This window comes from Clarias gariepinus, chromosome 3 (assembly GCF_024256425.1).
Source record: "Clarias gariepinus isolate MV-2021 ecotype Netherlands chromosome 3, CGAR_prim_01v2, whole genome shotgun sequence".
In the NCBI taxonomy this organism is placed as follows: Eukaryota; Metazoa; Chordata; class Actinopteri; order Siluriformes; family Clariidae; genus Clarias; species Clarias gariepinus.
In genome coordinates, this window is record NC_071102.1 from 17,453,589 (window position 1) to 17,467,399 (window position 13,811).

The window sequence follows — 13,811 nt, forward strand, 5'->3', positions numbered from 1 at the left end:
GCAAGGGGGTCGAGCCAAAAATGCAAAGCAGAGCTGTGGTTGCGGAAACGAGTGTAAGAGTTCAAAGCTGTAAAATTAGAGCAAAGCAACTAATCCAAATCGTGACACGAGAAACGGGAAAATGAGGGAACATAGCGAGGTCAACAATATGAAAACTATAAAACAAAACACGTGAATATTGAGGCGAGATAACACAATAATCTGGCAACAAAATCCTTCCTTAAAAATCTAGATGAGCAACTGGTGTGCAGGCGGGCGGGCTGGGGGTCAAAATGATTGAAGTGTTAAAGAAAATTAATCCGATGGCATACCGCCTGGTACTTGTGTTTACGTTTTTGTGTACACTCACAATAACATCAAACGTGTGTACTTTTGCAAAATAAGGAGAGTTGACAGGGTGGACAACATGGCCGCATGGTGAGAAGCATGAGAGTTTGGAAATGAAATGTCAAGGAATGAAAGAAGTCTTTAAACATGGTGTGTGCATGAGTTTGTGACAGACACTGATTAAAGGAGGCCAAACACCAGGTTTTTTTTACTTGCACAGATCATAAGAACCTGGTACTGTATACATCCAGTCAGCTAAATGCCTCAACCCTCGCCAAGCCAGGTGGTCCCTCTTCATTCCCAGATTCGATTATACGTTGTCATACAGGTCAGGCTCTAAGAACCTGAAACCCGATGCCTTGTCACGGCATTGGGACCCCCATCTCAGGAACCAGTCACTGAGCTCAACGACAGGAGTGGGATTCAGGTGGAGGCAAAATTTCCCCAAATTATAATCCAGGCAAATTATATGCGCTGGTCGCAGTTTAACTGTGGTAAAGCGAGAACCACCACTCGCTTACGAATGCGGTAAATGTTCGTATAAGGTGGCTCCACACGCAATAGCACTTCAGTGCAAAGTGATATTTATTTACAGTGCTCAGGAAAATGTACAATCCACTGGTGCAGTATATTTACAGATGACAACACAAAACAAGGGAGAGGGAAAAACAAAAACCCATAGTACTACAAAAAAAACAAAAAAACAGAAGAATAAAGGGGGGAAAGAAATCCAAAAATTATATACAGCATGTATCCACGATATAACACTAGACAAAATAGGCCACATTTGCACTCTCGCTCTGACTTGGTTAACAAGCTGGAGTCTGGTCTCCTCTTTTATAGAATGTAGGAGTCTGGTCTCCTCTTTTATAGGCCAAACTCCGCCCCCTCCTGAGACTCTCTCATTAAAGCGTAAGTACTGTTCATACAGAAACCATTACTGTCCTATCATCACATGGTTAAGACATATTTAACACCAACTTGGTCAAAGTTTCACACAACAAAATGAAAATAAATCAATCCTCTACGGAACCAATGCATTTACTAGGTACATTTTTCACAGCCACAAATTCAGGCACCCCTCCTTACATTACACAATGTTTTGGCCGGACACCGGTGCGCCACGTTGGCACAGTCAGTGACGTCATAACTGCACGCCGCCCAGCCGTTCCATTTGGCCGTCAGTATCGGACACCAAAGTGCTGGCTGTTGCACGCCTGTTTAAACATAAAACATAACAGTACGACAAAATAGCACAACACATAAAATGTCCGGGATTATTAACACGTGTAAACAGAGGGAGTAATGTACATTATGTCCGTGTTCCATCGGAAGCGTGTGTGCACCCGCGCTGCCGACGGCAGAAACAGTGGGAGGGGAGTGAATGTGATGTTTTTCAGAGGTAAGTGCGCTCTTGTGTGCGTGTGCGCAAGAAGTGAGAAAAAGAGAGAGAGAGAGAGAGAGAGAGAGAGAGAATGAATATGTGTGTGCCAGGGTTGCTTAGCAGTGTCATCTAGGCCAGCTTTGTCACACCGACCTAAAGCCTTTTCTTGGGAGTTCCTGCGCCGTCACCTGTGGTGGCCTGGCATGCCGGAGCATGCTGTCATATAGGCCAGAACATTTTTGTCTGTACAAAGATGTTCGGACCTATGTGACAGCGTACCCCCGTATGTGGGCAAAAAAAGGAGCCCCGCACACGTCCTCACAGGTTGCTCATACCATTGCCCATACCATCGTGACCGTGGTCCCACCTTTCCCTTATTTTTTTCATGGGATTGCTTTTCTCCATGGGATTGCTTTCCTATCACTGTGATATTAGTTGTAGTTGATCATTTCTTCAAAGCCTGCAAGTTTATCCACTTGCCAAAACTTCCATCAGTGAAGAAAACTGCACAACAAATTTTACAGCATGTGGTACGTCTTCACAGCCTTCCCCTCAACCTGGTCTCAGATTGTGGACCACAGTTTGCCCGGCAGTTCTGAGAGGCATTCTGTAGCCTAATCGCGCCATGGCCAGTCTTTCTTCAGGCTTTCACCTGAGTTAAACAGACAGACAGAGAGGAATGGTCCCTTAGGTGTGTGGCATTCATCCAACCCCTCATCCTACACCTATAACAATCTTCCCTGGGCATTTCACCTTTTAACTGGCAGTTTGGCTACCCTCCACCCATGTTCCCAGAGCAGGAACCCGAAGTAGGGGTACCCACCATGCAACATATGGTCCGCTGCTGCCGACAAATGTGGCAGAAGGCAAGTTCCTTGTAAAGAAGAAGGACCACCTGGCTTGCCAATGATTGAGATATTTGGCCCGACTGGATGCATGCCAGGATCTGTCCAAATGAGAACCTGGTGTTTGGCCCCCTCTAACCAGTACACCAATAAATTTATGGGCAGTAGTTCATGGTCCCCAATGCATAATTTTGCTCCGCTGGTGTCAGATGGTGCGAGACGTAGGCACAGGGGTGTAGTTTCTGCTCTGATCCAGATAGTTGGGAAAGAACAGCCTCATAACCTGTGTCAGACACGTCCACCTCCACTTGGAATTAGACCTCTGGATTGGGAAATGCAGGACTGGCAAAGTGCAAATGCAATCTGCACAACCAATTTAAAAAAAACCGGAGGGGACCAGAGCTTTGCCCAGGACAGCGTGTCTGGTTATCCACCATAGACCTACAGTACCATGGGTACATTGGCCCATTCAAAGTTTAATATTTTAATTCAAAATTAAGCTAGTGGCATACCACCTGGTACTTCCCTGTCAATGATAAAAAAAAAAAAAACTTTCTGTTAGGTGTCTACTTTTTTTGTGTACATTTACAATAACAACAAAAGTGCGTACTTTTGCAAAATAAGCAAAAAAAAAACAGTGTGTGCGTTCTTTTTGTCTCTCCGCAAACTGTTTTTTAAAAACATGTCACTAAAATAAACTGAAACTCCGCAAAAACAAGACACACAGACACAAGACATATATCTATAGAAAGCCTAAAGTGTCTACTTTTAAATGCAATAAATCATATTGAAACCAAATATTGTTTAATAAAGTAACCAGTATGAAACCAACACTATGTCTAGTTTCACAGATCTAATCTAATTATTTTTATTGCGACCATGTCCACAAGCTACTTTTGCTTTTTATGTACAATCGTCCATGTGAGATGCGTGCAACATGTAAACACCCCGATCAATGGCATAGGAAGCATGAAGTTTTTACATCAGATTCACTAGGCATTCATTTTGAGGATGGCACTCTACTCCGGTGAAGAGGCCCTTCAGATGATTTTGGACAGTGAGGAAGAATTTACCTTTTCCTCTTAAGGAAGATTGCAACTCAGATGTGCCACAACACCAACAGTCAGGCTTCTAAGGCAATTGCAAAGTGCCACAAATATAAATGGACAGATGTAAGCATCAGTGAGATGCGTGTGTGTGGTCTGTTGAACACCTCCCACTGACCACTGGGCTGCAAAGATCATCAGTGTCCCCCTGTCCTTCTTGATGCCCTGAATGTCTCTTTTGTACCACTACGTAAAATTTACACATAACACAACAATGTATTTATGTTAGGGCTGCAACTAACGGTTATTTTGATAATCGATTAGTTGGGCGATTATTTTTTTCCGATTAATCGGATAAAACTCTTCTTTGATTTCATGTTTTGCTTATAACTATAAAAAAACATAAATCAGAGTATTATTTATGTATAAAAATAAACTTGAAATGCAAAATGCAAAAATGCAAAAAGCCACACTAAATGCAAAAGCCACATATAGAGTTTAATGATCTTTAATTTTGACATTTTAAACTTTAAATTATATATATATATATATATATATATACATACAGTATATATCAGTATTGTTTAAAAAATACTCTGACATATTCAGTTGTTAAGATATAAACAGCTAAAATAATGTAATTTTGCATAATAAAATGATGTATGCATAAGTAAAACCACAGTAAATTACGTTGGTTAGAAGTTAACTTTGTAGTGGACTATAAAAAACTGTCGAAATGAAAAAAGCTAATAGTCACAAATGTACTGTTATTTGCATTCGCTGAAAACCACAACAATCACTAAATGTAATATTTTACTGTTATTCACACCATGTAATTTAAGCTAATCTTAAGTAGTGCCATTTAGTTAAATGGCGCTACCTTAGATGAGGTGATTGCGCAATGTGATGCTAGCGAGTAGCACATGAACAGATCCAACGCTACTGTCCAGAAGTTAGCAAACAGTTTAAACAAAAGCACTTAAACTATACAACTTTTATACGTTGAAGAAATACAGCTTTTACTGATCCTGCTGACGTTTCGCCATCCGTAACACCAACATGTTTTTCTTTTAAGTGTTCGTGCATGACATGTTAGCAAGTTACCGCTTCTTAGAGGCGTTTAATGTAAATTGAACCTCTATACCTTGGAGGACTTGGGGCTCACGCTTTTTCCTGCAGACGCTTCTGTAACCTACATTGCGCAAGCGGCTGTGTATCTGGGTGTATCTTTGTGTATTTGTGCATCTTGTGGTCACGCCCCTCAGTGACGTGAGCAGCCCAACTAATTGATAACGGCATTCGTTGACAACGAATTTCATTAAACATAATTATCGATTTTATCGATTAGTTGTTGCAGCCCTAATTTATGTATAACACCATGTAAGCGAGTAGGTTGCGCATAGGTGGGTGAGTGGGTTTTTACAAACCATCTACCTTCTGTAATACTCTCATCTCTCCTTATGTATACTAAACACAATTGTTTTTCATTGCATTGTTTCTGTTTGCTTTGTTTTTTTTTTTAGTTTTTGTATTTTTTCCACTGTCTTCTGTATCACTACATACAACCGGTACTGTATGTAAACTAATTTTGTATAATATTTTGTAAAATATGTTGTCTTATTATATTTTAACATATGTAGCACTGGTGGTCCTGTGAGACATTTAATGCCTAAAAACAGAGCAATTACAATAAAAAAGATTTTTGAGTCTTTTAGTCTTGTCACATTGTTTCTTTAGGCTGCCTCACAGCATTCTACTTTGATGGGGGAACATTAGCCAGTGGGGGAGTTGGTCTTTTGTCTCTCCAGATGTGAATAAACATTCATGGTCATTGTCACTCCCACGCATACAGCAGTGCTGACCCAAAAACTGACTTTACAAAATTTAAATCATTGTAATGTTTTTCTGTGAATGAGAGAACAGAATAATATTCACATAATTATGAAGTAAATTTTCTAGCCTACAAGACTGTTTACTCAAAAGTCTTATGTAGGCCCATTTAATGTGTTTTTTTTTACCTTATTTCTGATTTTAAAAAATTTCTCCGAAACTTACTAACCATGCATAATATTTTTTTCTTAAAAAACACAAGCATTTACATCCATCTTTCTCATATATTATTTTAGCACAGTTTTGCTGAATAAGAAAAAATATACATTTTGGCCAATACGATGTAATAGGTAGCTGAAATAACCACAAATGTCAGGGCACGTCAAAACATCTTAGGGGCGCCCATCAACATTATCGATGGGGCCCCTGCATACATGGTTAGGCGAATTCTAGACATGCGACATGTCCAGGGGCCAACCAATATCTGGTAAAAGGGGAAGGGTATGCTCACACACACAGCCTCCTCTCCAACACCCTGCATACAATCACCCAGCGCGCTAACATTACACACTCTCTCCACAACATAATAAAGTGCAAGTTATGTAATTAAACCATTATTTGCATTGTTGTACTTCCCTTGAATATCGTTAAATAGTATAATCTATTTGATTTGTATGTTTTCTCATTGTACAGTATGTGCTCCCAATGCAAGGTGCTTGTATATTCAACAAAGCTGCTCAAAAACTGTTTCTGTTGTTAAATAAGGTTACCTGTCTAATGCCTTAGATGCTGAAAAACTGTAACTTCCTGACTGTTGGATGTGTCTGCAGATATTTTTCCCAAAGTACAAGCAATAGGCCTCATGTGATACTGTGTCAACAGTATATTGAAAAGTCATCCACTACTATCAGATTTTTGATAAATCCTGTCTGGTATGTGCTGGTTATAGAGTGTAATCTTTCATGATGATGGAAGGCAGTGGAGTCTAAATTATGATACTCATTTTACTAAATTGGCATGGTCAGTATGAGTCATTGTTAGTCTATAGAGGACAAAGGGTTCCACATGGATCTGTTTAGAGTGTACTTCACTGCACAGTTTGTGTGTGTGTGTGTGTGTGTGTGTGGTGTAATTTAGGTAACCAATCACTTCCTTCCAGAAAAAAAAGAATTAGATTGAAATTCCCAAATGTCCGAGGGCTTCCTTGAATACACATGTAAATCTGACCTTACCAACTTTCTTAGACTTTTCTCACAAATGTATTCTATTAAAAGACAGCTAAGCAGCCATAATGCACACTTACTAAGGTTAATTATCCCTTTACACTTAAAGAGAGAAATCCTTTTAGTGTACAGACAGAGAGCTCCTTTGAGTGCAGACCGGGCCAGTTCTAAATACCAGAACTAAGGACGTGTGAGATGTAACTCTAATACAGAGAACCACTTTCTCCCATTATCACAACTCTAACCCCTGTTCAGCTTGAAAAAGACCTGTTCTATTTTGACACAGGTGCCCAAACAACTCCAGGAAACATAAAACCCAGATGGGTAGACTTCCTGTCTTGTCTGGAGACAGCCCATTCACTTTTGGCATTCATTCAGCCTGATAAAAGGCAAAACAGAAGATTAAAAGAGCTAACAGATTAAATGACCACAATGGCTAACCCGGTATGCACACATAAGGGTATTAGTCTTAGAATAATGAGTTTGTGGAACGTGTCATCTGTTTTCAGGATGAATTAAATCCCCCTTTTCCAGTAAAATAGCATATGCCAGTCCATTTTAAAAGTTTTTCATAAAATTTACAGTTATCAGAATGCAAATAATAATAATAATTATTATAAAAATAACAATAAATAGTGCTGTCAATCGATTAAGAATTTTTATCTAGTTATTCATGGTCATAGACTATTTTTTATATACAGTACATTAATTATAATTGTGCAATGTTGGAATAAAGAAATGCATGACAGACTGGTTAAAGGAAACAGATTATCCAGTTTAAACATTAACGTTCAACAGATGTTAAATTTACAACCCACTGATCGCAGGGCTCAAACCCAGATCCTCAGATCAGAACCTAGAGTCTTAACCGCCTAAGCCACCACTCCCATAGCTTCCAGTTAATATATGCTTGTATAGTTTCCCTTTAAGATAAATAAAACCTGTCCTTCAGCACACATCCTGATGTTTCCTCAGTTATCTAATTATCTGCATTAAACATTCCATTATCATACAACCAGGTAACTATGCAGCAATTATGGAAAGCCATTAGTGTGAAACTTGACAATATGATTAGTTTGCATTAAAATTTCTAGATTAATCACATGCGTTAACGCATCAATATTGACAGGCAATAAAAAAAATCCCATCAGACTAGGCAATTTGCTTCAATTGCTCCATGGTCCAGTTTTGATGCTTATTAACCCAATTTAGTAGCTTTCGGCACTAGACAATGGGCATTTACATCAGTCTGCAGCTACACACCAACATACACACTGTGATGCACTGTGTGTTCTGAAACATTTCCATTACAGAGAGAGAGAGAGAGAGAGAAATAATCAAATAAAATACAACTGGTAAAAACACTATTTTTAAGACATTTAAGATATTATTGGTTTTGTAAAAAAGAACATTGACTGCAAGAAAATGAAGCTTCTAATCAAATAAAAATATTTTGTGAATATTTAAATAACCAAATGCTTTAATAGTCAAATAAGCCCTAAATTGCTGCTGGATGGTCTCATGTACACATCATCTATGTCTATGTTTCACAGTGTTATTTCCATTGGCTGGGGTTTAAATATTAAGTTATGGTATTTCCAAGGAATGCTCTTTTAAGCCATGAGCCACTGGTTCTCTTAAACATTACTTTCAAAGAAAGCTGGAACTTCCTGTGCACAGATACCCTATGCTTTCCTATGCTTTAGTGATCTTGAATGCCCACATCAGTGGCTTGGAACCTTATCTTTGGCAATTTGTCAATAAGAGGCAAAAACAAGTCCCATTTCCCCAACACCAACCTTCTTAAAGACTAAAAATTTCACTAATCTGCTGCCAGGTTGCGATTGATTTACACCCTAATTAGATTAGCATTTCTCTCTAAAAAAAGCTACCCTCAGTGACCCAGGGAATCCCCCCATTAAGTGCATTTTCCTCCAGTGTGATGCAGGGAAAAACTTGACTCCAGAGACTGGACACATTCACAATGGCCAGGTTCAGGCCTACTGTTCAAAGTTTGCCGTCATCACCCTCACCAGTGCGCAGCCCTAACCTTGGTACCTGGCCCCAGACCAAAACTACCTCAGCGAGTGTAATGTAGATGCTGAACTTTCCATAGAGCGGCGGGGGGTTTCTGGAGGCACCTATAGTGTGTGCTTGTAGAAGATTTTATGTTAAATATGCAGCAGATAACAAAAGGTTTAGTGTGAGGTAACAAATTACCCACAGACAGGGGTAAGGAAGAAACTTTTAAGGCAAATGTGGTAAAGAAAGTGATATAGGAATCCTTACATTAAGCCACACAATTAATGTAATTCAAGCCAATGCTGTTTTTCCCAGTCTTCTTCTTTCACAATGAGGGGTCTCTCCTCCCACATTCCCAGTGTTCTTTGGATACATATAAAAAGCCTGGTCATTACATGAATCCTCAGGAGTGGTGAAAGTGCAATATTAAGCACTGTACTTTACATTGCAGCAGAACCTCTGAACATGTTGATAAGGTAATAAGATATTGTTGAATGATTGAATGATTGTATGATTATATTGTATATTATAATGTAATGAAACCCAAGATTACTGCTTTTGGTTATAACCTTTTTTTTTTTATTGATATCGAGCTGCTGTGCTGACTTACTTTATTTTATTTTAATCGATGGTTTTGTGTGCGTGAGTGTGTACTAAACACATACAGTGTATTTACCTCAAGAATTTAGAGAGTATAATGAAACTGTATAAAAAATTGTGCATGGACTCTGTGAATGAAGACCATATACTGTGTTCTTTACCAAAAAAAGTTCTTCAGTGCAAACAGTGATTTTCTTCAACACTGCAAAAGTTTATGTTTCTGGATCTGAACATGTTTCCCTATAAATGTATACCTGCCGTCCAGCATTGATGAACAATGTGGATGATAATGTCAGTTTAGAATTTTAAAGTACTGTTTTACATTTACAGTTTGAATATACAGATTTACTTTAAGGATTAGCGCTTTGTATACTATTAATATCTATTTGTACTTTTATAATCCAGGAATATTATTATCTTCTGCACACTAGCAGTGCTGCTGGCTGAAGCAGACCTAGACACAGGTGAGTGTTTAGCAAATATTTTGAAAGAGGATATGGGTTTTCAGATAATAAACATAGCGCAATGTAAAACTGTAGCTAACCATTTTGACTTTATTTAATTGGTTTTAGTTTAGCTCACAAAGTAACCACTGTACATCTAAAACTAATTCATTTTTTTTATTGCTGGCACATTTTCTGATATTTAAAGAAAAGACAAAGAAAAGTATGTTTAATTCATAATCTTTTAATGTACAAGAAGTGTGATAAAATATCAGTGTAGTACACAGTGTTTTTGCTTATCTCATGTAAAAATATCTTTTTTTAAGTTAATGGAGGTTTTCAAGCCATGTCTACGGGAACAGGTAAGTCTGTGAGAAACATAAATATTATAGATCTAGTAAATTGTATATTGTAAAGAATACATATACATATACATTCTAGTTCTGTGTAGCATTAGTGTAAAATGTGTCTATTTTGTCTCACATGTTGAAAAGATCAGGACTCCACATCTGATGAGGCTCCAACTGGTGAGTCTACAAACCCACTAAGTGTCTCTGAGACATGTCACAGTCTGCAGTGTGTTTAACTTTGTAAATCTCAGTTATGTCCTTTATGATTATCCTTACAGAAAGCATGAACTCTGTGTCACCTGATCAGCCCAACGGTGAGTTTTCTGTATTGAGCTGTAAAGTTTGTGGGATATTGTTTGAGTTGAATTTTAAATGCAACTTTGGAAGCAATACTCGGATCTTAGCTTTACCTTAGAGCTGGATGACTGTTGGAAGTTGTAGTCAACTTTTAGCCATCAATAAACATTTATAGATGCAGTATCATCATTTATAGGACATTATATAGGAAATTTCTAACACAATTTAGTCATAGACTGCCATCTAGTGGTAGATGTGATACTGTAGCTCAGTTGTAGTGATAGTTTTTTAGTATATAATTTGCAGTAACTCAAACCTAGCATCGATTTGTTTGAAATCAGTAAACAATTTTATGCACACCCTCTATATTTTAGGTTATGTGTCAATTATTATTATTATTATTATTAGTAGTAGTAGTAGTAGTGTAGTAATAATAGTGCTAATGTTGTTGCTCTTGTTTATGTTCTTGTTGTTGTAGACTTAAAATTAATATACAACAGATTACCTTTACCCTATTTAAGAATTCATGTCATTTTAAAAATACATCCACACTGAATAATTAATTCCTTTTCTCAAAATTATATTTAAGCTTTCTTATTTAGTTTTTTTAGTTTTGTTAATGGCAGTTTTATAAAGCAGGGTTGGATACATTTCAACTATCAAACAACTCAAAAATGCCATGCAGAAAATGCTAGAATTTTACTTTGATTCACAGGTGAGCTACAATATATTGATGGAGCCACAGCTGGTAAGAATAGGCACAACTATTTTGCAATTTTCAGAATTATATTTGATATTAAATGTTCCTGTCAGACTGATTAAGGCAACAATTTTCTTTAAAGATGCAAGCAGCACAAGTGCAGAAGCAGGTCAGGCTGCTGGTAAGTAACCAATATTTATTATTTCATGAGCTAATTTCTTAATGACAGTTCACAGGGGAATTTTATGCTTACTTAATATGTGTTAAATTAAAGACAAATCTAATGTTATTTTCAATGCTTTAAGGGCCTCAAGTCAATGATGTGACAGCAGCTGGTGAGTTAATATTTGATTATTAATACAATATTTAAATCAGCATTTTAGAGATAGCATAGCAGACTATTGTGTTTGTTATAATGTGAATAAAAAAGAATTAAAAAAATTATGTTTCTGGGAAGTAAGCAACTTCCTATGAATTTCTACAGAAGAAGGAATTATGAATACCTTACGTTATTTATTGACAGCCTACTAAAATGCAATAATAATTATTTCTTATTTTGTAGATGGCACAAAATCAAGCACTGAAGAACAAGATGGTAAGACAGAATTCTTAGCAATATAAAGTTTGGTATTTATATATATTTATAAATTTTTTACTTGTGTAATTTATGTTTTTTTAATGTAAAACAATATGTATATTTTATGTATATATTGTATATTTATGTATATTTAAGCTAATCAAAATCTAAAAAATGATCAGAGAATGAAAGCCCAGAGTCAGAAGAAGTGATGAAGCCAGCCCCAGCGCAGCGTCCTACAAAACCACAAACTGTAAACCAGCGCAAGCGCAACAAGCCTGTTGTGGCCTCCAAGAAGAGAATGAGAACCCTTCGCCCCTGAAAAAAAAAAAAGAAATGCTGTGAAATACGTTCAGGATGGATACAGAACTAAGATAAGAGGAAAGAAAAAGGTGATCTTGTGTTAAGTGGCATTTTGTTTTGTTGCTTTATTTTAATAACCAAGAATTAGATGTGATTTTGTTGTGATGTACTGTAATGACAGTTTTTGTTTATTTTTTTTTGTTTTATGGTTTTATTTGTTGTAAAACTAGCATTCAGCACGAAGGTGTTTTTTGTTCAAAACACTCTTCAAATACGGGGACAAGCTTGTCAGTCAGGGCTTAATTCATAAACAAGACAGCGAACATCATGTCAGATTACAGTCAGACTTTTGTGTTTCAGTCCATTTCTGAATGGGGTGTAAAGTTCTAGCTGTTAATTCAACATTTATCATCAGGAAATACCAAACACCTCTCAGAAGCCCTGACTTGATTATGCTATTTTTTTACTGGTGCTAGTTACCTGAATACTGTGTGTTCAGACTAGCCATAGCTTTTTAGGTAACAGTAGTTAATTTTTTTTTTTTCAGCAGAAATTTTGCGAAAGCTTGCTTTCAACACAAGTTCAGTGTTTAGTCTTTTGTCACGGATCACATTTTTATAAGAAACAGTATTTATCATTATTAAATATAATTTTTTTAGATATCAAAATCATGACTGTGTTATTCATGAATAATTAGTTCTGTATGCTCAAATAAACTTTGAAGCAAATAAGACTTGAAATGCAGACACTGTACTTTATTCACTGTATCTATGTGGAAAATGTATTATTTAGCAAGATCTTATTTATGTAAAATTTATGAGTATTTTACCAACAAGAATAACAACAATCATGATCATCATCAAACATTCACAATCATTATCATCATCATCAAACATTATTAATGCCTTAATTAATTAAAATAGTAGCTTAATAATAGTTTGTTATTCTTATTAAGCCTGTTGTTCTAAAATGTAGCTTACAGCATCTTAAACAGTCATTGCTGGAGACCACCTGGCCTTATAAATGTCATTTATTACACTATTTACCATCTGTTAAAAAAAATAACATGTAAATTATAATGAACCAAGTTTGGGGCATCTGCTGTGTAGAGAATGGCTCCTATTATACCGCCTGTGGCCTGATGTGCATTGGCTTCGCTCCACTGTTCATGTAGGCTGAAGAAAGAAGTCTGTGATTGTATAGTACTGTGTCAGATATCACACTCTATACCTTCAACAATATATGCCCTTCAATGCTGGGTTGGTAAAGGTCATGCCTTTCTCTCATGTTGAAGCTAATAGTCTCTAGACTTCTCCACTGACTCCCCTGAGACATGCACAGCACTTTGAAATACCCATTGTCCAGTGAGTGAGATTTTAGCACATGGTGAGTCTGCTTTTTAATTTTATTGTCAGAAGGTTAAAATGCTAAACCCACATAAATTATAGATGATAGCTGTGTAGTGTATACATGTGTGACATCATGCATGAGACTAAAAACAGGCACATCAGCCGTCACATGGACGCCCATGTGGTCTGCTTGGGAAGTGTCTGGTAATTGGGAACAGTTCCACTTAACCAAGACAACAGTTCTGTCCTCAGCTGATTGCAAAACAATCCCTGCTATCCGTTATCACCCAGATGAGGGTGGGTTCCCTGTTGAGTCTCCCTTCAGGGAGTTTTAACCATCATTGCACTCAGCTTGCTCATCAGATCAAATCAGATCTGATCATTCTGATACATATTTTCTCACAATTTATACATATTTCCATAATTTTATTTTGATTCTGTTAAAAGTGCTATACAAATAAATATGAATCAATCTGATTGTATCTGACAATTTGGATGGGCTTGTTTAAGGGCCC

General features: G+C 37.1%; 1 protein-coding gene across 2 annotated transcripts; it reads left to right on the forward strand.

Annotated features, from left to right (window-relative positions):
* The first annotated feature begins 9,091 nt into the window (after window positions 1-9,091).
* si:ch211-133n4.6 (uncharacterized protein LOC797776 homolog) lies at window positions 9,092-12,678 on the forward strand. 2 transcript variants are annotated; one of them, XM_053492890.1, is made up of 10 exons: window positions 9,092-9,153; window positions 9,683-9,741; window positions 10,047-10,082; window positions 10,215-10,247; window positions 10,322-10,384; window positions 11,083-11,115; window positions 11,210-11,248; window positions 11,373-11,402; window positions 11,630-11,662; window positions 11,827-12,678. In XM_053492890.1, the coding sequence occupies exons 1-10, from the start codon at window positions 9,143-9,145 to the stop codon at window positions 11,964-11,966; spliced, it is 477 nt and encodes a 158-aa protein (XP_053348865.1). In that variant the 5' UTR covers window positions 9,092-9,142; the 3' UTR covers window positions 11,967-12,678. The 2 variants fall into 2 exon arrangements, with proteins under 2 accessions (XP_053348865.1, XP_053348866.1); XM_053492891.1 differs by having other exon boundaries at window positions 9,097-9,153; window positions 10,349-10,384.
* Window positions 12,679-13,811: the final 1,133 nt, after the last annotated feature.

Excerpts from the sequence above, each read along its gene's own strand:
- si:ch211-133n4.6 (XM_053492890.1), top strand. Across the intron at positions 10,083-10,214 it reads AGCCATGTCTACGGGAACAG|ATCAGGACTCCACATCTGAT; the intron begins GTAAGTCTGTGA and ends CATGTTGAAAAG. Across the intron at positions 11,663-11,826 it reads AAGCACTGAAGAACAAGATG|AGAATGAAAGCCCAGAGTCA; the intron begins GTAAGACAGAAT and ends AAAAATGATCAG.